The following is a 26,609-nucleotide window of genomic DNA, read 5'->3' on the forward strand; positions in this document are numbered from 1 at the left end:
GCTTTATTGGCCCATTATGTTTTCTAGACTTCTAGTGACATGTATGTGATATTGTTTTCAAAATTCCTCACTTTTGTGTTCTTTAACCATTTATGTTTTGCAAAAAAAATAAATCAAGTCATATTTGGGAATATCTATACTGCACTCTTAAGAGATATTTTGATAGACTCTTTATAAAATTTAAATATTTTATTATACTAGTGACTAGTTTTATGTGATAAGTTAGGGTGTCAAAATATAAAGTTTAAATATTTCGTTGTACTAATAACTAGTTTTATGTGATAATTTATGGTACCCAAAAATAAAGTTCAATTTTTTTTTTAAGTTATATGAGATTCGATCTAAAATTACTAAAAAATATTATTGATGTCTAACACTCTCATCAGTATCATGCCGTTATTGTTATAATTAAGTATCATGTCTTATATAATTTAATAGAATAACTTTTAAAGTAATATCGTTAACTAATTTTGGAGTGCTACTCATAAAAAGTATTGGGTGGTGCCCAATAGTATCTTTTAGCAATTTTCTATTAAAAAAAACGTGTGGAAATGTGGTAAAAGAAAACGTGGAATGAAAAAGGACACAAGTGAATCCATGTAAACCAAAGCCCAAGCCACCCCATTCTTCTCAACCAAAATGGCTACCATTCAATCCGATCTTCGATGCCTTTTTCTCCACCTATCATCCTCCCCACCCTTCCCTTCTCCTTCTTCCTCCACCATTCGATTTCTCAACTCCAATTTCGTCCAATCTCGCGCCGCCGTACTTCGCCGGACCTTGACCTCCTCTTATTCCACGGCTTCGTTTCGTTTGAGGGCTTTCTCATCTAATGACGTCACCTCTGATACTTCCGCCGTTAAGATCGATGATAAACCGTCGATTTGTACTGCTGATGAACTTCATTATGTTTCCGTTCCCAATTGTGATTGGAGACTCGCTCTCTGGCGTTACCGACCTTGCCCTAAAGTTCGTTTTTTCATTAGTTTTGTTTCGTTTACAATGTTTGAACTCATTTCTTCGTTTTTGATTAACTTTGGTGATTTTTTTTATAGGCTGTTCAGAGGAATCATCCGCTGTTGTTGTTGTCAGGAGTGGGGACAAATGCCGTTGGATACGATCTTTCTCCCAAGGTTCTCTTGCTTGATTTGATTTGCTTAATTATGCTAAAGTTTAGTTTTTTCTTCTTAGTAATCGATGAATTTTTATTATGTTTTTATATTAATATTACTTGTTTGACTAGCATAACACGCATCATTATGAAAATGAATTTGGAATGTGCTTTGAGTCACATTTATCAATAGGGTAAATAGAGTAACATATGAGTTAAGTTGATTACTTTTTTTGTAAATATCAATTTCTCATTTTGGGTAAGAGCATTGCCATTAGGCACCATAACCTTATGGTGTCGAACAACATACTGATGTGGCACGTTACAAGTGGTTAGTACTTAGTACTTTCTTATATTATTTATTAAATTAAAATGTATGGGATCCGATCTTATTTTGCACCAATAGCAGTATGCCACCTCTTGTACTTGGCACCATAAGGTTCCCCTTAGCATTTCTCTTTGGGTAATTAGTGTTCAAAGTCACAGTTGTTGGTATGTAAATATTTCCACTGGTAGCGAAGCAAACAGTTTGCCCACTGTGTTTATTGAGATATTTTAGTATGTAGATTATGTTTAAACTTGTAAGCACTTTTGAGCATTATTCACTTAGAACATCTTTGTTTGTATAAACCAGCTCCAATACTGTGTGATTGCTGAATTTGTCCATGTATATTTCATCTTGCCCCTCCTGCAATATCAGAGGATTTTCTTCTATTAATAATTATAAAACAATAAAATATTTCAGTTCTGTTTATTGTTTGAGCCTGCTTTCTCTATAAGCAGTTAATCAATAGTAGAATAGGAGCTAACTTCCACTTTCATATAATTTACTGAAGCTCAGAAGTAGTAGAAAAGAAGACACAGAATATATAGTGACAGTCTTGACCTTTCGGCCAACAGATCTAATGTTGCTTAAATGATTTTGCTTCTTTTCAGTCTTCATTTGCTCGTTACATGTCTCGACAAGGATTTGACACATGGATTCTTGAAGTTAGAGGTGCTGGGTTGAGTCTGTGTGGATCAAATACCAAAGAAATTGAGAAGTCAGCCCAAGCGAAATCTGAGCAAATGGAAGCTGCTGCTGAGAGTGTAACTAATGGAGCTTTATCTTCCGAACAGAAGTCAAGCAATGTTCTTAATACCTTGACTTCTGATAGCTCTATTGTTAGAGGAGAAAAGTCTGATATGTCAATGTCTGATGACATGAAAAACATGGCAACAATGTGGGATGAATCAAAATTGGTGACAAAGTTGACAGACACTTTTATTCGATTGTCAGAAAGACTTTCTGGCTTTCTCAGTGAAGGTCAATCCAAGCTTATGTCCGCTAAGCTACTTGATCAAATTTCAAAACTGCTTCTAGACTCTCAATTATCTGAGCGATTTAATGAGATAAGGGATAGTTTGCTAAACTTGTTCGAGACAAGACAGAATTCGGGTGTTGCTGGACAAATTAAGGATTTGAGTGAGAAGGTTGTAACTATTGTTGAAGAGGGTCAGCGATCTGTCTCACCTCAACTGTTTGACTTACAAGAGCGTTTTGCTTCAACCATAGAAGATTTTCAGAATCAACTTGACTTGATGGTGAAGTATGATTGGGATTTTGATCACTACCTGGAAGAGGATGTTCCTGCTGCGGTGAGGTGACATTTTATCTTTCTAGAAGGCTGTCGTGTAATTGCACAATATGACTGTTGTTTTCCTTACCTAGACATTAAACACTTGCCTGTCATTGTTATTTAATGTTCTAAACATGCTTTGTAATGTTTTGAAATTTGAATGATGATTGGTGTGTTAACAGTTCTCTGGTGTTGTTAATACAGATGGAATATATAAGGTCTGTAAATAAGCCAAAGGATGGTAAATTGCTTGCAATTGGACACTCCATGGGTGGGATCTTGCTTTATGCTATGTTATCACGATATGGTAAGATTTATCTAATTCAATGTATTACTTATCTTTTCTTCCCTCAATAATGGAATGATTGCTTACTGGCTTTGCCTTGTACTATGTAAATGCCATATTCTACATGCTAGAGCTATCTTATTTTCTGATAGCTTGTGGTCACTATATGTAAGCGATGAAAAATTATAAATTTGTTCTTTTGGTTTCTCTTGCTATCAATGTATTGCCTAGGGAGAAGTATGGACTGATGTATCTATTGGGTTTGTTAGGTTTTGAAAGAAGAGATCCTAAATTGGCAGCTGTAGTTACATTGGCAGCATCTCTTGACTACACCTCTTCAAATTCAACACTCAAACTGCTCTTACCCCTTGTAAGTGGTTGAAGATACTTGTCTTGTCTCGTCTTGCCATTTTTTATTCAACCCTTATGCTAAGAAATTAACTGCAAAGAGCATGTCTTACAGGCAGATCCTGCACAGGCTCTTAATGTACCTGTTGTTCCTTTAGGGGCAATTTTGGCTGCTGCTTATCCTCTTTCGTCTCGTCCTCCTTATGTCTTGTCTTGGCTTAATAATTTGATTTCAGCAGAAGATATGATGCACCCAGAGCTATTAGAGAAGCTTGTCTTAAACAATTTTTGTAAGTGTCTCTGCTGATATAATATGGAAATTTAATTTCTGCTGCTAAACTCTTTGATCGATTATCATTGACACAGAAAATATAGACATTGGTATATCTTAGTGTAACGTTGTGAAAATACTTTGGGGTGAATATGCTATTCTTGTATGGCGCTTCTTTATAGATACTTTGGCTCATTTAGTTAATAAAACTTTCGGATGATTTTATACAATATTGACATAGTTAAGTACTAAGTTTACTTAGCTTCTGGAAAGGGTATGAAAAGATGCACTGTTTATGGGGGAATAGGGATCGAAATCTAGCTGAGACTAAGGATTAGCTGATTCTTATTTAAAAAGTATTGCAGCAGAAAAAATAGGTTCCCTTCATTATAGTTGAAAAGAACTTATTTTTTGCCTTCAATTTAATCTTGCAAGAGGCTTTGTATACACTATTCAAATAGTTAAAGACATGTAGATGGTTACACGGTTAGTTTCAGGTAAGAATAAGAAATATTTTGCAATAAAATGAAAAGGTTGAAGATTGTTTGAGACGTTATGCCTTTGCGATTTACACTTGGTGCATGTCTTGCATTTCCAATTAATTTTAATGCTAGTCACTGACAGACACTGGTCCGTTACTATGGTAGGCACTATACCGGCAAAGCTTCTTCTACAGCTTACAACAGCATTCAAAGAAGGTGGATTACGTGACCGAAAAGGTACATTCTTCTATAAAGATCATCTGCGCAAATGTAAAGTCCCTGTCTTGGCACTTGCGGGGGACAAGGATCTAATATGCCCGCCTGAAGCTGTTGAGGGTGAGCCACACTGGAAATGATTTTATTTCTCTTTTAATATCTATTACTGGTGTTTTATTGGCTTCTTAATGATTTTTGATACTTGATGTGTACTAGAAACTGCCAAGTTGATTCCCGATCACCTCGTCACCTATAAAGTATTTGGAGAACCTACTGGGCCACACTATGCTCATTACGATTTGGTTGGAGGACGAATGGTATGACATTGTTTTTTCCGTTTTAGTTCTGAACTTGACCTATCTTACGTGCTTCATTTACTACAATATGTAGTCATGTCTAAGCCCCGTATTGCTTCCAATCTTAGGATTAGAAATTGATCTTCACATAGGACTTATGAAAACTTTTCGGGTGAGTACTTATTTGCTCTTCAACTTGTTTAATCTTTATTTCTTTATATTTCTGTGATTTGCAGGCAATGGAGCAGCTTTATCCCTGTATAGTCCAATTTCTTACTCGTCATGACTCAACCTGATTCTCAACACCAAATTTAACTCCACATATATATTGACCTCAGAAAACTCGGTATCTTTACCGCTATCTAGTTCCTCCTCTTGACTATAGTTTTTGACTCCCTCACGGACTCTCTTCATTTAGTACGAAATTCAGATGAAGCATTCCATGTAGGGACCCTAAATTGACGAGCACAAATTCACATGCTGGACAGAATGATTTGCGGGGAGTTTCGCATGCATCAGTGCTCTTATCTCACATGATCATGGAAATTTAGGTACAGAAACTAATATATCAAACAAAATTAGAGAAAGGAAACACAGTCTATAATCACATTAGTAGTATTAGCTCAGTTGTTTACAGAATTTGTAACATATACCAAGTTTGTCATTATTGATATATATATAAATATATATATTATAGCTTGTTGACATTTTAAGTCCAAGAGACAAAAATGATAACGTCTCAGAATTTTAATACGAAAACATGTTTTCAGAAAGTTGATCTTACTGCCTCTTATTTGGGGAGAAGAGTTGAATTATTTCTGGGGTAGAGAAAGTGACTGGTCCCCTTCTGTATGAGCATACCCTTATGGACCATATTTTTGTTCTTTGTTCATTCTATATAGTTTGGTCAATTATAATTATAATTAATTTTCATCTTGTAATAGTCTTATTTAACATGTTCTTATCCTAAAGAGTAAACATTGTTATTACCTTTTTGAAGATGACACTTTGTTTTTTATTGTGACTATTTTTGATCGGATACTCCTAAAGAGTTTTGTTTAGTTCTAATACTATGTTCAAATGTGGGAGCATAGTTGAGAAAGTAAACGGGATCGACTCGATCATCAGATTATTGATTATAAGTTCACTTAATTTATTTTGTTAGGTATAGTTGCTTTTCTTCTAGTCTTTAAAGCTCTTTATTTTAGGGTGGTTGTGAATGACTAATTTCTCTCAATTTTTTTGACCTTAGTTCTGTAAGAGCAAGTCAGAAAGAATGAGAAATAGAACTATCTGATTTGATTCGTTCTCCATTAGGATAGGTTATATTCATGCCTATTCAAAATGAGATTCATAATATCATTATTCATTCTTATGTTAATGGAAATGAATAAAATTAAGTACTTTGTTTTAAAATATGGCCAAATGGAAGTTTTTCTACTTCTTTTTCACCCGATTCTTTGGTCTTAATAATGAGTGATTGTTTTTCTCTGACTTTTACTGTCTAACCTGAGAAGGTCTTTGATAAGATGTATACAAATTAACAATTAGAGGAGTAAATGCATCTTCTATATAATATTAGTTTCAACACAAATTTATCGATTTTGTTAAACTTCTTCAATGTTTTCGTGGAAACGGGTTTGCCATAATATAATTTTGTCTAAATTGACATAATATAACTCTCTCTCTCTTTGTGGTTAGTATTCAAGCAAGAGATTTTCAAGTTTTAGATTACAAATTGTGACACAAATGACTTTGTACCAAAATAATCCACCGACTCAAGAATCAAACAAAACAAACATGTTTGTAAGGATATATGATAGACTTATCATCATTAATGTTCATGTCTTATATGGTCTATTTCATAGTCTAATATCCACCATTGAAGATAAAGTTTCTTTATGCTGATTTATTGTGCTACCACAAGAAAAAGAAAACAAAGATGCTGAAATGAAGAAAAGGGCAAGGTGGAATGGGATGTAGGGTTATGCCCAGATGCTTATTCAGAATAATGCTTCATTGAAGAGAAGCAATACTGACATTGAAAAAGAGATTATTTTTTTACAACAACAACAACAACAAATATATATAAATATATAATATGAAAAATGTGAGTGCTACCTTATGGTCAATTTCTTTTGTCAGATTAATGGGATTTTATACAGATATTCTTACAATACAATAATATACTTCCTTACCAATTCATTATTTATTTTTAATTTTTTGTTGGCTAAACATATACTAATAAGGATGGATTTTATTGTATAGTATAAATATTATTTAATATAATTTTATGTTCGGTATTTACTTGTATTAATAGTTTTTGTAAAATTATATTATCTTAATCATAAGCTCGAGCCCAACTTCGACCTCCGCTCGAGGTCTAGGGCCGAAGCCAAATTCAGGGTCCAAGTCTGGGTTCGGGTTAGGGTTTGGGTCCGGGTTCCAAGTCTGGGTTCGGGTTAGGGTTTGGGTCCGGGGTCCAGGTTCGGGTTCCCCAATTCCAGACAGATCATTTGTTATTAAATAATACGATTCATATTGTATTAAAATTTATGGTTGAAATAATTAATACAATAGAATATTTTATCCAAACGTAATATTACTTGTTATTTAATATAATACGACCCTTATACAACCAACCAAACAATTGATCCCTAATAGATAACACAGATCTATTTCGTGACATGACAAATCTCTTAAGATACATTATTCAAGACAATATCAATCTCCCAAATTAACTAAAATTCTATTTTACCATTTCATATTCATTAATCATTACACGCTTATATATTTATAAGCTCTACACACCACTTACAATTACTTATAAATTGCTAATAAGATCCTACACTAAGAAAACAATTTCTCTTATATAGTACTTATAGTACTAATGTTGGAGTTTGTCACACACTCCCAATAATTTGTTTAGTGGACATAATATTAATGGAGAGGAATAAGTTCAATCAAACCTTTGTTATATATATAACTAACTATATGTATAAATATAAAAACAAATGTTGTAATTAGTACCATTGGATTCTGAAAAGTGTGAACCCTTGTATCAAATTGGGGTTGCAAAATCCAACCCAAGTTATACCAAAATCACATTGGCCATCCCTTGTTCTTTGTTGCAATATATACTTTTTATGTACTTTGCATGTTCTTTGTAGCAGAATGAAGATAAGCAACATTGAATGATTAGTAGTGGGGAGAAGGCTTTCTTTGTCTTCCATGTTAAATAACAAAGGGCCCACTTTTTCTTCTTCTTCTTCTTCAACAACTTTTTTTTGTGCTCTAACAAAATTTACATAAATACATGTCCTAAAACTTGTTCATTTCAAATATTACTACTCAATTGGGTCCAATCCAAATATCCCAATTACCCAATACAAGACTATATATATATTTTTTATTTCTTATTAATAAGTATGGATTCTAACTCTTCAAGCTTTCTTCTTAACCCTTCAACTCTTCAATCTGTTTATTATCATCATCAAGCTAAGGAGGGTCATGATGGTGTAATTGATCTTGGTCTTAGTTTGAGAACTTTGCAACCTGAGGCTTATAATCATCATCCCTCTGCTGCACATTGTATGTTTTTCTTATTAATCTTTTCATTTTTGGGGTCCAAATAGTTTCTTTCACTTCAATATAATTTTTTTTTTTTTTGAAAGCGAATTTAGAACTTTATTTATTTGTAACTCAAAATAAGATTGTAACTCAATAAAGACATCGAAAACCCTAATGAAAACTCGATTTAGATAAGAATATATGAAATTTAAATAAAGCATAGAACAATCATATTAGCAGATCGTTTAATAAAAAGTAAACAAATATAGCTAATAGAATTTAACAAACGACGAACTTTTAAGTATTATAAATGAGCGTTGATTTTTTGTTAGGGTTATTATGTTGCTTCCATGTCAAGAAAAGTATAAAAAATGTTGTATGAAGTACTTGGTTTCAATCATTACAAATGTTATCACAATATTTCATATTTGTTCAAAATTTCTAAGTACTAAAAGGGTGTTGATTTTTATTTTTATTTTTGGATAAAAATTACTATTAATTATGTTGCTTCCATGTCAAGAAAGTTGAAAATGATCAAAGTCAAGAATGATATATTGTATACTTTTTTCTTTTTCAAACATTTATTGTAACATAAGTTCTTGTTAAAAGTTTTTGTTTATTTGGTGATAATAGTAGTTGAGATTATCATTGTTATTTTTTTGAATGAAATTAATAGTAGTGAGCTTGGAGGGATATGATGATCTTTTAGAGTGGCCTCAATCAAACTTGAACTTGAAATGTTCAAACATTAATAATACACAACAACCAAATAAAAATAATTTCCAAGAAGATTGTGAGGAAGAAGGGGAAGGAATCCAAAGCAAAGAGAGGTGGGTTTATGTGAAGGTTAACATGGATGGAGTCATTGTTGGTAGAAAAGTTTGTATACTTGATCATGGTAGCTACTCAAGCCTAGCACTTCAACTAGAGGACATGTTTGGTAAGCACATAAAAATTAGATTTTTATTTTTTTAAGATTTCTTTTGAAAATGAAAAATTGAATGAATTATAATATTGATCGTTTTTGCAGGTAGACAAACAGTATCTGGGTTAAGATTATTTCAAGATAGATCTGAATTTACGTTATTCTATAAAGACAGATATGAGAATTGGAGAAGTGTCGGTGATATCCCATGGAAGTACGTTTATTGTAAATTTATACCACTAATATTATTTAAAAATTGTGTTTTTACTAATTATTACCGACAAAATTACAACTTTGACCTTATTGGTTTAAAAAGTCTTATTCTTTGACATTTAACAGGGAATTTGTAGATTGTGTGAAACGGCTGAGGATTGCAAGAAAGTGTTGTGGTGCTGAGCTTCTTACTTGATTATTTAAGTCTTTTTTTTTTTTAATGTTATAATTATTAGAGGAACTCTAACTTTAATATGGAATTAAAATTAAATGTGACAGCTTTTTTTAGAAAATGACATTTGAATTCATTTGAATTCAATGTGGGCAGTAAGGTTAAACAACTTTGGTTTAATTTGTGAATGTCCAAGTTGATCTATATCCTTTTCTATAATGTTATTTATGACCAATTAATGAAAATGAACCAATTTATAATGTTATTTTTTTCTTCTATTGTTTTTGTAAAAAAGACTTTTATTAGGATAGAGTGCCAAGAAATATTAGGAATGTTTGGAAGACCATTTTATAAAAAGTATCAAAACAAAATTATTATGCAAAAAAAAAAAAGACTCAAAATTTCTTGGTTTTCAATATGCATTGGATTCTCAATAATGTGTTCAACATAATACCTTAATAAAGAAATGTCTCCCCCCCAAAAAAAAAGGTTTCAATAGTATTCAATAACTAAAAAACAAATGAATGAATTGTATTATTGTTTAATTAGGTGATAGTGTATAGTACTTGCCATTTTTATATTTACAAATAAAGTTAGTTAAATAATTTCTTATAACAAAAGCTGCAAAGTTTCCCATTCCCATACTATGTCAGTTTGTTTATTTTTTACCTTTTTTTATTTATTTTTTTAACCCTAGTCCTACTCCTAGCTAGCTTGTTATTTATATGCCAAATTACCAACTTGCAATACTTCTTTTTTTATTTAAATTTTATGTTTGTTTGGTACAAGATTATGTATAGACATTTAAAAAAATGAGTTATAAAGTCTACTTTCCATAATAAATTTGTGTATAATACATACTGAATTTTCTCCCATCAAGGGAATATATATATTAGTATTGTGTAATGATGAACCACTTGAGGCTAGCTCAAGTGGCCATAGATGGGTGTGTGAGTGTTGGAGGTCCTGGTTCGAGTCCCAGGTAAAACATGTTGTAATATATAAACGCTTAAATAAATAAAAAAAAAAGTATTGTGTAATGATATTATTTATTTAAGTTAGTGGCTAGTTTAATAGTGAAAGAGGAATAGGAAAAAGAGAGAAGTGACATGTTCGAATCCAAGACCTTTAAACTACGAAGCTATTAATTTATTGTAATATCATTACGCTATACTAACAAAATGATATTATTTATTTACTAATAATCTAGAGATTTTGAAACTCATGTTTTTTTTTCTTTTTCTCACCACTAATTTAGCTTCAGTGACTTCATAAAAAAATATTTTTTATCTATTATTATAACTACTGGATCATAAGTGAATTGAGTGGCTTCTCGAGAAAATATATTTTGTGGATCATAAGTGAATTGAGTGGCTTCTCAAGAAAATATATTTTGCTTATTATTATAACTGTTGGATTACAATTAAGTTGATCTAACATGTATAAGTTATCGAGAGTCATAGTACATCATATCAAATTCAGAGAACTTTAAAGAAAGCTTGTGATGTATAAGAGAATGTATTCTCTTTTTTTTATTATAAAAATCAACAAAGTCCATTCCCTATATAATCCATAATCTCTAGACATAGTTTTTCTTTAATTTTTCATAATTAAACCACATAAAATAGGTACCCACGTTAAACTATTTAAGATGAAGGATTCAAATTTTAAGTCCACATTTTGTGTCCTAATTGTAGTAGTTGGTGTCTATCTAAATTATGTGCCCTAATCATGTCTACCAAATTACAATTTAATCAAACACTTGTAAAATTATAAATTATGTGCTCTAATCATGTCTACCCAATAGCAAATTTAAAATTAAGCATTCCCAAAATTCTAAAAATTGTCACTCTAATATTGTTCTAAAAAAGTGTTCCACTAGTTATTGCCTTCATTAATTATTACTTAGGTAATAAAATTAATAATATTTGTTTGCATATTCTCAATAAATACTTAATAACCATCAATAATAATTAACATTATTTTTTAAATTTGTCTTGTGTATTTAAATACAATTATAAATAATAAATCTAATGATCTAATGTAAAATGACTTTGTTAAGTGAATTTCTTCAATATTCATAGAGAAATTATGTATCAAGTCCCTTTTATCCCACTAATGATAATATGAGTAGATTCTTAAAATATTTGATAGAGAATGTGATTACACCAATTCCCTTTTTAACATTAAAAAACCTTATGATTAGCATAATAAATCTAAGTAGGAATTTTCTAAACAATGTCAAAACAACTAAGAAGTGATAGCTTTAGGGTACATGCATAGCTAATTCACATGTTAATGTGTATGACAAATGGTTTTCAACCAATGATCAAAGAGTGTTGTATAATAATGTTGTGATGTACATTATTCCACTCATTACTACTTTTTTTGGTTGTTACAACAAGGAGAGATTGATTTAAGCATGGGGGGCCATAACTCAAGTGGGACTTATAATCACAATATTAACTAGGTTTCCCACATCCAAACTAAACCACATTTAAATATTTTTTATACATTTGAACTTCTCTTTAAAATTATATATAAATAGGTAAGAAAGCTTACCTGCCAGTAGTGTACAATCTTAATCATTCATCTAAACCTAACTACTAATTATTCAGTTGTATACGGTCTTGATTATTTATCATACAGATTATTTCGTCTAGCTTCAAAATTGAGCTTAAGTTTAAATAGGCTAAACTTGTACTTAAAATTCATCCAGTAAGCTCCCAATAATTATTATTTTTCTTTTAAAATATAATTTTAATATTTTCACATATTTTTTTAGTAATTGCCTAATAATATATATTTTTTTTTTAAGATCTAGTAAATTTCAGATTTGACCCTGTCTTGACGATTTATTTAAGTAATTATTCTGATAAATAATTTAAATTGCATACTTAACAGTGCAATATAATCATCATATATATATATATAAAAATATAAATCTTCAATAGTGTATAGTTATAATTTATAAATTATATCAATTCACCATGCTGTGTTGCCAAAGAAAAGTAGGATAAGCATCAATTTGATTATTATTGAGAAACATTACATCTTTTTATCATGTGCACACATAAAGTCTACAAATTAAAGTAAACAAACTTTTTATTACTATAAATATTTATTTATGTATAATACAACTAAAATTCTTGTAAGGTTTTCCTCTAAAACTCTCTATAGAATTTTTTAACAACCCTCACATAGAAAATATTAAAGAAGAAAAAAGAACCCTTTAGTAGGGTTGGCCAATTTTGTACAATTTATAGCTTAAATTAGAGAATGAAATGATTGCATTTTATTTTTTGGCTCTTTTCAATTAAATTACTAATCATTTCATTTTATGGGAATTTATTTTCTTACTTCATTAACCAAATACAACCGACAATAAACTTCATCAAAGTCAAATAATTTCCAATATTACAATTTAATTAATTAGCCTATAAATAATAAATTGAGTAAATTCAAAGACAGCTAAGAATGATGTTTTGTCTATCTACTCACTCCCTACATCAACGCCCAGACATTAGGACAAATTAGTTAAAAGTGATTGGATGCCTAGAAAATTGTCTATCTTCTTTTTCTTTTCTTTTTTCCATACTATTTTCCATGAGATTGACTAGAGAAAATACTATTGCAAAAGTCATTTGTTTGTTTAATAAAAGAAAAAATAAAAGAGATATTTTTTTCTCTCATGACTAACTGAGAATTTTTATTTTATGGGACTTTTTTTTTTTTTTTTTTTTTGAAAAGGATATTTTATGGGACTTAATTGCTGCAAAACTATTTATAGTTACTTTAAATAGAAAATCTAATTGACTTTAATAAATTTATTTAATTTTATAAGAATTTAATTGTGATATAGAAAATCTATTTGACTTTAGTAAATTTATTTAATTTTATAAGAATTTAATTGTTATAAAAACTATCTATGGGATTTTTTTGTTATTTTATAGTAATCTATAAGTTAGGTCTGTCATTGTTTATAGTTTGTTTTGTATTAAAAAAAAATTATTTTTGATACTGTAAATTAATTTAAATTTTTTAAAAAATAATAAAAGAATTGTTAGTATGTTTTTGGGGAGGGTGATGTACTAGTGTTTTGTATTGTGCCATAGACCATGGGCCCTAAAAGGATAGGACACACTCAACTTTAGACAAATCAAATCATGGAAGGTTGAGCATAATTAATTGATGGCTTTTTTTTTAACATCTAAAGAAAGAGACTTTAATGCCAATGAAAAATGAAGGGAATGATCTTTAAAGTATATAACATTTCATACATAGTTCTCTCTCAATTCAACCCAAATCATTATTTTTATTGATTACCAAAAAAATTATGAGAATTAAATGGAATAATCAATAGTATTTTATATTTCAATGAAAAAAATGTATTGTTTCTTATTAATTCTCATTAAAGCTTGAATCTTGACCAAAAACTAAAATTATTATAAAAAGAGTCATTGGGCATAAGACACCAATAGTGCTTAGTATTTTTTAAATGTAGGGTATTTGTAAATTAATAATAATATTTTAATTATACAAAACTCGATACTTAACGATAAAACATTATTAGTGGCAATCCCTTTTAGCATTTCTCTTATGAAAAATAGTAATAAATTAATGAAAAGAACAAATATTTAATCTTCATTGACCTCAAATATAAAACAACAAGATACAAAAAGCTTTGCAACAAGAGCAAAAAAAAAAGGACAAATTTTCACACATATATACTAAAAACAAACTCAATTTTTAAAATAAACACTTGAAAACATGCTCTTGTTGCAGATCCTAACTTAAGCTCAGTCCAATGCCATAGCTAAAAAGAAAATTACAATGAATTTGAAGTCATGAAAATCTATGTCAAATTACATATGATCATCACTTTGAGTTATAAGGCTAAAACATCAAGAAAAGGATTCTCATGAATCAGATATGATCAATCTTTCCATAGCTTCACTTACATGCCTCATTGTTGGTCTTTTTTCAGGACTAGTTTGGATACAAGCCATTGCAATCTTAATAACTCCAATAATCTCGTCGTCCTTTTCGGCGTCTTGGACTAAATAAGAGTCTAAAACATCAGAGAGAGGCTTCTTCTCTTCAATGCAGAGTTGAATCCAATGAACCAAATCCATTTCGGAAGAACCTACTTGGATTAAGGGCAATCTTCCAGTTATCATTTCGAGAAGGATAACACCGTACGAATAAACATCCCATTTTTGAGATGGTTTCACCATTTTGAGTGCTTCCGGGGCAATATAACAAGATCCCAAGTTAGTTGTGGTATTAGTAGTAGACGAGGCAACGGTTGTGGCATCTGAAGGTGCACCCTTTTGTGCTCTTTCTAGTGACTTATCCATTGCCATTCGACTAGATTGCAATGTGGGAGATCCTCCTGCAATATTAGCAAGGCGACCGAGTCCAAAATCGGAAATTTGGGGTTCCATGTTTGGTCCAAGAAGTATGTTATTAGGCTTCAAATCACCATGAACATACTTCTTGGGACTAAACTCATGGAGATAAACCAAACCTCTAGCAATTCCTTTCATGATTTTCAACCGAATAGACCATGATAGCGGTGTGAATGAATCACTTCCAGACCTCCCTGAGTACACGAAACGAAAAATTGATCAAAATATGAACTACAGAATATACTCATTTGGTACTCTGTGTTTTCAATAATGCTCATCTGGTACTCTGTATTTTGAAATCGTACATATTTAGTAAAATTTTATACTAAAAAACCGCGAGAATTGAAATAATTAAGACAAGGAAATGAACACAAATCGAATAATGGGATATGCTTAAACTTACCATGAAGTGCAGTGGAAAGATTTCCATTGGAAATGTAATCATATATGAGCAACTTCTCATCCACAGACCAATAATAAGCTTTCAAAGTAACAACATTAGGATGTCTTAGCTTCCCAATTGCTTCAACTTCAGTTTGAAACTCCTTAAACCTTTGAGAACCACCTTCACCTAATCTTCTCACAGCTAATGTTTGTCCCTCTTCAAGAACAACTTTATAAACAATCCCAATTCCACTCTTTCCAAGAACAAAAGCAGAAGCTTTCAAAAGCTCATCAAGATCAAAACCAACTTGTGTATCCAAAGCCACAAGATCATACTGCTCAACATTTTCTGATAAAGTCTCAGACTCATCTTTTCTAAAACACAAACACTCTTTCTTTCCTTTCCCACCTCCCTTACTATGTTCATCCTTTCTACCTCTACAAGAACAAATCCTTGTGTAACAATAAGAGAAAAGCAACCCAACAAGACATATACCAATTACATCACTAACTATAATAGCAACCACAGCACTCTTACTCAAACCTTTGGCTTTACCACTCTTTCCATGATCAGAATCTTGAGCTGAAGAATTATCAGGCAAGTATGGAAATGAAGAAGGTGAATTTGCACCAGGAGTTTGTGATGAACATGGATTCTTCAATGGGGGGCCACAGAGTCCAGGATTCCCAATAAAAGCAGTTGGTCCTCTATTCATTAGAGCACCAGTTTGAGGTATTGGACCAGTTAAATTGTTGTTAGTTAAATCAATGTAAACCTTTTCAGGTAAGTTTCCAAGACTAGCTGGTATAGGACCTGAAAAGAGATTATGAGACAAATCAACTGTGCCTTGTAAGCTAGACAAATTTCCAATATCACCAGGAATTGAACCACTAAATCTGTTGAAAGAAAGATCAAGTTTTTCCAAAGAAACAAATGCATTTCCAAACCCAACTGGTAAAGAACCAGTGAAATTATTTTGACTAATATCAAGTGTTCTAAGTCTTTTACACTCAACAATTGATTCAGGAACAGACCCATTAAGGAAATTTTGAGATAAATCTAAAGTTTGAAGGTATTTAAGTTTCCCAACCTGATTTGAGACAGACCCAGATAAGGAATTTCCATAAAGAACCAAACTTTGTAACCCATGAGCTTCAAAAAGCTCAATTGGTAAGCTTCCATTCAATTTATTGTTCCTTAAATTCAAATGACGAAGCTCAGAGATTGACCCAAGTGCAGAAGGAAGAAACCCAACAAGTTTCTTCTTTGGAATACTGAGTGAAACAACTCTAAGCTCTTTACTGCATGTGACTCCATTCCATGCACAAGGGTTTTCATCAGAAGAGTTCCAATTACTCAAAGACCCTTCTGGGTCTTCTGTAATAGCTTGCTTAAATGACAAAAGGGCATACCCTTCACCATTCAATGAACTCACTACTCCATACCAGTTACACAGAATCAAAACAACCAACAAATACACCAAAGACTCCATTTTTAAGCAAAGGGGTTTTCAGGCTTACCTTTCTAAACCAGAAACAAAACCCAAGTTGTGAAGAGCTTAGAAGAAAATCTTGAGAAGAAGAGAGAGAGTAGTGTGAATGGAAGAAAAAAGGGTGTTTGGAGAATGGGAAAAGGTTGAAGCTTTAGCTAGCTAAGCTGAGCTAAAAAGGCCTTGGGAAGATAGAAAAGAAGAGTGTGTGAGTTGAATGTTGAGAGAATCCAGAGAGAACAGAGTATTTGGTTTTTGGGTTCAGAGAAATTCCCATTAATTTATCATATCGTGTCAATATATCGTGATATATTGGTGAAAGTCTGTGCCTTTTTATTTGGGACCATTTGATTATATTTATTTTTATGAGTAAAATAAAAATACTCTTTCTTTTTTTTTGTTCTTTATGTTGGCTTTGGCTTTCTTCTTACATTAATGTCCAACGGATATTAGTGTCTAATGCTTTTATTTAAGAATGAATTAAATAAAATTGATGAGAAAAGAATTAATAAAATAAGGATTTTTTTTTATTTTAGAGTAATTTTTGGTAAATATTAAGTTTAATTTTTAGATGTATTTAAATATTTAAATTTAATTTTTGACGATAATAATATAAGTTATATTTTTGAAATTTTCACAAGTACTTAAATATTAAGTGTTAAGTCAATGATCACATGACAGTTACATTGGTTAAAATCATTAAAATTCTAAATTGGAATAGCATATAAACCTCCTTGAACAATTACTAATGAGTCAATTTTAATTTCAACATTCAAAGGGCTTTGTTTTTTTATCCAGCTTAAAGCCTCCTTTACCCCAATCTAGTGCAACCATACCAGTCTTACTAATTGATACAACTTCAATTAGATTAGCATTCTGTTCCCGAATGACCATTCCCACACCAAAACGATTTGCAGCTTCAAAAATGGCTCCATCGATATTGATCTTGAACTTATGAGTAACCAGTTTCCTCCAATGCTCCAAACTATTACATAAAATAAAATTTAGTACATCACGTGTTGTGTGGTGTATTGATAGGAATGTTTTACTGTCATTCTTCAATATGGACTCATATGTATTGGTGTATTACTATTTAAATTTTGACTCAAATAATGTGACTATTTTAGAACTACTTAAAATTAATAACCTACATATTCTATTATCTAAAAGAGTCAATTCTATTCTATCTTCCTCCAATAAGAGAGAAATTAGAAAACTTTAAATTTTATTTTCTTGGAAGATCATTACCTAAAATCAACACAAAGATCATATCTACAAGATAGATTAAAATCATCACTATCTAAGGATTAAGGTACGTTTCCGCTATTTGAGTTTTTCTCTTTGAATCAACAAAGGTATTCTTTAAATCTTTGATTATATACTTATAATTATATGTAATATATTTATCTATGGAATTGAATCTTGTTATTGCATATTTTATGAGTGATGAAAAATTCTAACACGAGGTGCATGTCGATAACCCAATTAAGGAAGAATGAGGTACAAGACTTCTATAGTTATCACGTGATCCCCGAATTGTCTAAGCTACCGAAGGGGTGGGAATGAGCGCCTCCTTTATACCAATAGCCTCCGATATTTCATCTTTCACCACTCTTTGCCATCCAATTGCTTGTAGATCTCGTGTCTGTTTCGATACCTAGAAAAAAGTTTTAATATATTTTTTTTTTTATAATCGCATACATTAGTTATTTAGGACTAATAAATCTTGAGTAGTTTACAACAACAAAAAAATAAAATTTAAATAGTCACACATTTTTGGTATTATAAACTACTCACAATTTTTTAAAAAAAACTAAAAACTTTATCGAATCAGATAAAAAATTTACTAAAACAATTTTTTTTTTTTTAGAGAGTGTACTATAGACATAAATAAATAAACAAGCCTTTGGCAAACTATAATTTATGACCCCACCTCCAAATGTGGGTAGTGAATGAAGAAAATAAATAAATAAATAATGTTAATAATAATAATGTGGAGAGTGATGATTGAACCCTCTTGGGTTTAAACCGTTAGGGGAACATAAGATGATTATGGTCACTTAAATGTGTCCAAAAACAAACACTCCAATCTCTATTTATTTATTTATTTATTTATTTCATTGGAAAACCCAAATACAATAATAAATTTATGCTATTTCTTTACTGTCATTCATCATACCCAAAAAAATAAATTAACAAATGCAGTTTGACCAATTATTTTGGTTCAAGATGATTATAATAAATCAATGGTCCTGATCTTTTCTAATCTTGTGTTGGTCCCCTTTTGTCACATTGTAATTGTATCTTGTAAATTTGTGAATTATTATTAAAATGTAATTTATCTTGAAAAAAAAAAATTGTTAGTTATTCAAAATTTATTGCATAATTTGTAAATAGTAAAAATTAATCTGAAGTTAGTATGATATGATATAAAAATTATTTTTTATGTTAAATATAAAATAATTTTTACGTCTTCTATTATCAATTGGTTTAACACAAAGATAATCAAATAATAATATGTAATATGTAATTATTAAAAATACATATATTTGCAATAAAATTTGTATATATACAATGGACAAACTCAAATAATAATATATAAATATGTTAATTTAATTTAAACCATATTTTCTACAGAATCACGATCGTTTGTAGAGACACCAGAATAGTTAACAACGTACAAATAATGCACACAAAAACGACACATAGGACATGTTCTTTTGACTCGAGTCCACTCAGTGATACAAGACAAGTGAAACACGTGTTTGCATTTCTTCAACTCAACAACCGCTTGGTTTATCGCCGACTCATCATCGATTTCGAATAAATTTTCTAAACAAATAACACATTTTTCATTTTTAAGTTCCTCTCTTATAATAATTTGGTTCTCGGCATCATAATGATGTTTCCTAAAAAAGCAATTTTTGAATAATTGAATAATACGAGAACGTTTCGCATTATTAACAACTACTACGGGAAGTACAACTTCTTCATTATCATAGTCGTCGTTGTCATCGTCGTCGTCATCGGTGCATAAGTACACCCAACAAATACAAAGTGTTGGTATAATCATGGATATAAATGCTAAAGCCGTAAGAGATATGCTGAAAATCAAATCGAAATTCCATGAATATTCATACTCCATTAGTGTGTAATTAATTTGTTTGATAATATTATATAATTAAGAAACCCTAATTAGTATGTGTGTTTAGTAAACCTAATTGTGTTGATCCAAATATATATAGATATCTATATTCCATTTTCCTAATGTTAATTGGATTAGTATAAACATGTACGATTCATTGGATTTTTAAAAGATGATATTATCTTTTCAAAAAAGAAATTAATAAACATTTAAATTGAATAATTTTGTAAATAAGATATTTTAATTAATTATTATAATTAATAATTTGTTTTGAGATAATTTGCAACATGCACTAACCGTATACGGACCAAGCTACGACACATCTAATTAATGAAGTAATTATTATTTAGTAAAAGGTGTGATCAATTTTAAGAGAAAGCACAATAATGCTCTAAACATCTATTTTAGAGTTTATTTAGGGAAATTTAGATGTTATATTAATTTTTGTTATTTTTTTTATAAAAATACTGCCAGGTGGTATTTTTTACTTTTTTAATGTGTTTTTTTTTTTTGTAAGTTTCATACTGCAGTATACTGTGTTAAGTTTTCACCGGTGTTCTACTATTGTTTTGTAGTTGTTCTACTGTTATTTTTAGTTATTCTGTTTTGTGTTCTACTAGTGTTTTATAAAAACACAATATTTTTGAAAATATTTTCGTGTGACAGTATTTTTTGTAAAACTTATCACAAATTCTAGTATTTTTGTAAGTTTCCCTTTCTTTAAAATTCAACATTCATGGTCTACATTTATAGAATATTATTCTAAACATATTTTATTAATTGTTTAGGATTTTAATTTTATTTTATATAGGAATATATATAAATACTAATATTGTATGTTTGAAATATATAAAATATATTAAAATTTGAAAAAAAAAAATAGAATTTTAGTAATGTATCAAAAATAATAATAATTAATTATATAAAAATAACAATAAAATATAAATAACAAATTATAATATTCTTATCATTACAATTAGAATCTTAATAGTTTACAACACTCGTGGTCATAGACATAGTAGTGGCTCCACACTTTTTTAATTTTTAATTATTACTCTAAATATATTTATCTACTCTTTCCTTAATATTTTCTATTTTTTTATATATTAAATTTATAATTAATTAGCAAAGCTTAAATAATAGATATTTTAAAAATATATATAGCTGACATATAAGACGGTGATATGACGCTTTAAATATATTTATGTACTCTTTTTTTATTTTTTTTTAAATTTTTTATTATCACTATAAATATATTTATCTAGCCGCTCCTTAATATTTTATTTTTTTAATATATATATAAATTTATAATCAATTACCAAAGTTTAAATAATAGGTATTTTGAAAATACATATAACCCCCACTAATCAATCTATTACAAAAAGACATTTGCTATTTATTATTTTATGGAGAAGTTGCATTCCTTAATTTCACTCATCATTATATATTAATTTTTTCTTAATTTTACTCATCGTCATTAAAGTATATAATACTATATATATATATTAATTATTATTTATTCTTTTTGTTAATAATTACTCTAATCAATTAACTATGTATACTTTTCTAATACATATATTTAATATAATTTAATATAACTTTTTCATAACATATATTTAATATAATTTTTTTTAATAATATATAACATATATCAATAAATATACATATACCTAATATTTCTCCTTTTCACATATTATCCTAGAGAACATATATTATTAAGGATAAATAATGGCGTACTTAAAATTTTAAGCTTATAAAGGTAAATGACAATTAATATATACATATAATATTCTTCTTTTCACATACTCTATTATTATATTATATAAGACACATATAACGCTCAGATTTTAGATCATTGAGTCTAGACAAAAATATTTCTAAATGTTCTTTTAATAAATTCAAAACGAAATCTGTACTAACGAAAATTAAGAAAAATTATAGTTTTATAAACATTGAATACTTATGTCACTAAAAATAATATTGGGTTTTTACTGTTTTACAAACTTAAAACTTTAATTACTTATGACACTGCTTATCCTATTATTAATTATAGTTTAGCAAAAGATCTATATATAAAGCTTAGGTATAAAACGACGACATAACAACATAAAATTGCTTTAAATACATTTATTTATTTTTCTTTAATTCTCTCATTTTTAAATTTTTTATTAAGTTTATAAATATTAATTGATTAATTAATTAAAAAATAAAATAAATAATTAAAAACAAAAATATCATTGATAACAATAACTTAGCCGCATAATTTTTACATTTACGTACATTTTATTTAGACGCAAACAATTCTTGTTTATCAGCTTTGTTGGTCACGAACTTTAAAATAGAGGTCAAACCTAATATATTGTTGTACAGGTCGTGTTGACGTGTTGTAAATTATTTTTTTTGATACTATTTTTACTTAATATCTTTAAAATAAAATTATAATTTATTTCATATATATAATTTAAAATTTATTAAACAATAAACTATATTTAATGTTTATCATAACCAATTTTAAAGAAACTACTTCTTAATTATTATTTTATTGAATTAGTAAGATGTGTTATATAAACTATGTATTGAATTACATATGAATTGTTTATTTTAAGCTTGGTGGTATGGTAAATACAATAAATTTCATAAAAATAAATAACAAAAATAAGAATTAATATTATAATAACTTTAATTATATATATTATCAATTTTGACGTGTTTGTCAACAATATTTTAAAAGAATGTTTAAAGTACTATTCTTAATTTAATTATCTGAGAAAATATACAAATTAATAATTAAAAAAAATTGAAAACAAACCTCTATAGCTAAATTCAATTAAAACACAATACTATAATATAAAAATATGCTAATTTAAACCATATTTTCTATCGCATCACGATCAATTGATTTTGTAGAAGCTTCCTTACAAGTAACAATGTATACATTATTCACACGAAGACGACATACTGGACATATTTTTTTAATTCGAGTCCAGTCATTAATGCAAGATAAGTGAAACACATGTTTACAGTGCTTCGTCTCAACAACCACTTTATTTATTTCGAATAATCGTTCCAGACAAATAACACAATCATCATCTTTAAGATTATCCCTGGTAACATTATGTTTTCTAAAGAAACATAATAGTTTGATAATGTGAGATTGTTTCGCATGATCAATAACTATTATTGGAGGTTCTTCACCATCACAGCAGCGATGATCATCTTCCATGCACATGGACAACCAAAAAGCAAAACACACTGGTATCAGTATGCCTATAACTAATAGAAACGTAAGTATTATGTTCGCCTCAGTAACAATATCCATGTTAATTTTGTTGAACTCGATCGATGTTAAATAACAAGATTAAGATGATGAAATTCTAGTATGAAAATTTTGTAACCTTAATTGTATTGATAATGTAAATATATAGTATATATTTCATTCCTAATCTTAATCTTATTAGTATAAAGTGTCTTAAATTTCTAGATGTATTATAAATCTGATAAAAAAAAGATAGAAATAATTGATATTCATTTAAATTGAAGTAAATAATACAGTTAATACGTTTTTTTTTTTTAATTATTAACAGAAGTAATTAATTATAAAAAGAAAAAAAAATATATCTAAATAATAAAAAAATTGAAAATATCGTTTGGTGATGAGAGAAAATATGGTGACTCGTGTGGGGAGAAATTGAAGTAAACTGACACGTGAAGTTCGGAGGTAGCCGTTTGTCAGCGAGTGGTGAACCCCACTAAGTAGTCTAGTTAGTCGGGTCTTGTTATAGGGACTTTATTCTAATTTTACTATATATTAAGGACTAGAAAGAAAATTTGAGTAGTGGGAAAAGAACGGCCGAGTAGACTATACACTGGGCCATTTAATTGGAATTTCGTTAAAAGAAAGGGATATTTTTGAAAATATCTAAAAATGGCAAAAAAGTTACAAAATTACATATTTACAATTCTTTTAAGATTTTTATAGATTTTTTTGAGCAATTTGTTGCCAAATAAATCTAAAAAGGTTTTGCCACAAAAAAAAAAAAATAAATAAGGACATTAAGTGTATAAAAAACACATGAGAGTTTTGCCAAAAAAATAAAAAATAAAGAAGTTAAGTATATAAAAATTAAAACATGAAGGAGTTTTATCCAAAAAAAACAAATAAAGGGTTAAGTATATAAAAATTAAAACATAAGGAGATTTCGCTGCAAATTTATTTTTTGTTTTTCTTAAATAAGTACTTAGTGATAATTCAGTCATATGAACAAAAACTCAATAATTATTTTATAAACTACAAAATTATATCCTCTAGAAACATATAAAAAATTACAATTTAAAAATAAAATAGAAAATCTAGTACAATGCCTATTGTGGACAATGTCCCACATACAATAAATGGTAGAGAATTGAGCCATATATAAGAATATGGGCTACTCCACCCATTGCCAATTGGTTTTGAGATGGAACCCCATGATTCTCATTAATGCCTAACATAAATTATTAATACTTCATCATCCCTTAAAAGCGTTAATAACAATTCTAGCTTTTTTTTTCTTCAAAAAAATAACAATCCTAGCTAGTGTATATGATCTTTAGTTTTTGTAGTCGATTGCTTCTACATTAAATAATGGTTTACTATTTTATTTTCAATAAAAATTTAAAGATGTTTTTTCTAAAAAAATATACTCAAATTTTATGTTTTCCAATCATTAATTTCTAAAACATCTCCAAATATTAGCATACTTTTTCATTTTAAGATTACTAATTGTTGTTTGTATTTTCTCTTAACCTCCAATTGATCTCAAGTAGATTGTTTAAACAGGCTAGGACCATTCTTAATTGGTTTCTGATCGAGAGATCTACGGTTTGAAAGATTATCAGCTATTGTAGAACATCGAATTTGGAGATGTGTAGGTTGAGATTTTAACAGATAACTAACGAGTGTAAGAGTAAGGAAAAAACTTGTTAAAATTTCCCCTGAAAAGAAGAATATTTTCAATTAGGGGGCCATTTCAACAAATTTTAACCCAAAACCATTCTTCATATTCATTTCTTAGTAGTACAAATTGATTGTGACTAGTGGCAAAAAATATTCCGAGATTGGTCCGGGCCACATTTCACAAAGGGGTACCACTATCAGAAATGTGAGATTTTCACTATTTCGATTAAAACGATCGTTAGTGCAAGAAAACTAATTTTTCTCTCAACGTGTCCAAGAGAAAAGTGATGCACAACGGTCTTGGCTAGCCCCCCGTGAAATTTCATGATCTTTGGAGATGTGTAGGTTGAGATTTTAACAGATAACTAACGAGTGTAAGAGTGAGGAAAAAACTTGTTAAAATTTCCCCTGAAAAGAAGAATATTTTCAATTAGGGGGCCATTTCAACAAATTTTAACCCAAAACAATTCTTCATATACATTTCATAGTAGTACAAATTGATTGTGACTAGTGGCAAAAAATATTCCGAGATTGGTCCGGGCCACATTTCACAAAGGGGTACCAATATCAGAAATGTGAGATTTTCACTATTTCGATTAAAACGATCCTTAGTGCAAGAGAACTAATTTTTCTCTCAACGTGTCCAAGAGAAAAGTGATGCACAACAGTCTTGGCTAGGCCCCCGTGAAAATTCATGATCTTTGGAGATGTGTAGGTCGATATTTTAACAGATAACAAACGAGTGTAAGAGTAAGGAAAAAACTTGTAAAAATTTCCCCTGAAAAGAAGAATATTTTCAATTAGGGGGCCATTTCAACAAATTTTAACCTAAAACCATTCTTCATATTCATTTCTTAGTAGTACAAATTGATTGTGACTTGTTGGAAAAAAAATTCCGAGATTGGTCCGGGCCACATTTCACAAAGGGGTACCACTATCAAAATTTGTGAGATTTTCACTATTTCGATTAAAACGATCGTTAGTGCCAGAAAACTAATTTTTCTCTCAACGTGTCCAAGAGAAAAGTGATGCACAACGGTCTTGGCTAGGCCTTCGTGAAATTTCATGATCTTTGGAGATGTGTAGGTTGAGATTTTAACAGATAACTAACGAGTGTAAGAGTAAGGAAAAAACTTGTTAAAATTTCCCCTGAAAAGAAGAATATTTTCAATTAGGGGGCCATTTCAACAAATTTTAACCCAAAACCATTCTTCATATTCATTTCTTAGTAGTACAAATTGATTGTGACTAGTGGCAAAAAAATTCCGAGATTGGTCCGGGCCACATTTCACAAAGGGGTACCACTATCAGAAATGTGAGATTTTCACTATTTCGATTAAAACGATCGTTAGTGCAAGAAAACTAATTTTTCTCTCAACGTGTCCAAGAGAAAAGTGATGCACAACGGTCTTGGCTAGGCCCCCATGAAATTTCATGATCTTTGGAGATGTGTAGGTTGAGATTTTAACAGATAACTAACGAGTGTAAGAGTAAGGAAAAAACTTGTAAAAATTTCCCCTGAAAAGAAGAATATTTTCAATTAGGGGGCCATTTCAACAAATTTTAACCTAAAACCATTCTTCATATTCATTTCTTAGTAGTACAAATTGATTGTGACTAGTGGCAAAAAAAATTCCGAGATTGGTCCGGGCCACATTTCACAAAGGGGTACCACTATGAAAATTTGTGAGATTTTCACTATTTCGATTAAAACGATCGTTAGTGCCGGAAAAC

General features: G+C 29.5%; 3 protein-coding genes across 4 annotated transcripts; 2 read left to right on the top strand and 1 right to left on the bottom strand.

Moving 5' to 3' along the window:
• The first annotated feature begins 576 nt into the window (after positions 1–576).
• Positions 577–5,565, top strand: LOC115714647 (uncharacterized). Its single transcript, XM_030643394.2, has 9 exons — positions 577–969; positions 1,056–1,133; positions 2,048–2,749; positions 2,935–3,037; positions 3,286–3,386; positions 3,480–3,654; positions 4,283–4,453; positions 4,550–4,650; positions 4,866–5,565. Exons 1-9 carry the CDS (start codon positions 640–642, stop codon positions 4,923–4,925), a joined length of 1,821 nt encoding a protein of 606 aa, XP_030499254.2. The 5' UTR covers positions 577–639; the 3' UTR covers positions 4,926–5,565.
• A 1,790-nt stretch (positions 5,566–7,355) lies between these two features.
• LOC115715156 (auxin-responsive protein IAA32-like) lies at positions 7,356–9,895 on the top strand. 2 transcript variants are annotated; one of them, XM_030643977.2, is made up of 4 exons: positions 7,356–8,220; positions 8,876–9,139; positions 9,230–9,338; positions 9,464–9,895. In XM_030643977.2, the coding sequence occupies exons 1-4, from the start codon at positions 8,058–8,060 to the stop codon at positions 9,531–9,533; spliced, it is 606 nt and encodes a 201-aa protein (XP_030499837.1). In that variant the 5' UTR covers positions 7,356–8,057; the 3' UTR covers positions 9,534–9,895. The 2 variants fall into 2 exon arrangements, with proteins under 2 accessions (XP_030499837.1, XP_060969114.1); XM_061113131.1 differs by lacking the exon at positions 9,464–9,895 and having other exon boundaries at positions 9,230–9,455.
• A 4,235-nt stretch (positions 9,896–14,130) lies between these two features.
• LOC115714054 (receptor protein kinase-like protein ZAR1) lies at positions 14,131–17,073 on the bottom strand. The gene is made up of 2 exons (XM_030642580.2): positions 15,324–17,073; positions 14,131–15,114 (listed from the first exon to the last, which is right to left on the bottom strand). Exons 1-2 carry the CDS (start codon positions 16,795–16,797, stop codon positions 14,429–14,431), a joined length of 2,160 nt encoding a protein of 719 aa, XP_030498440.2. The 5' UTR covers positions 16,798–17,073; the 3' UTR covers positions 14,131–14,428.
• Between the last annotated feature and the right edge of the window lie 9,536 nt (positions 17,074–26,609).

This window comes from Cannabis sativa, chromosome 4 (genome assembly GCF_029168945.1).
Source record: "Cannabis sativa cultivar Pink pepper isolate KNU-18-1 chromosome 4, ASM2916894v1, whole genome shotgun sequence".
Taxonomy (NCBI): Eukaryota; Viridiplantae; Streptophyta; class Magnoliopsida; order Rosales; family Cannabaceae; genus Cannabis; species Cannabis sativa.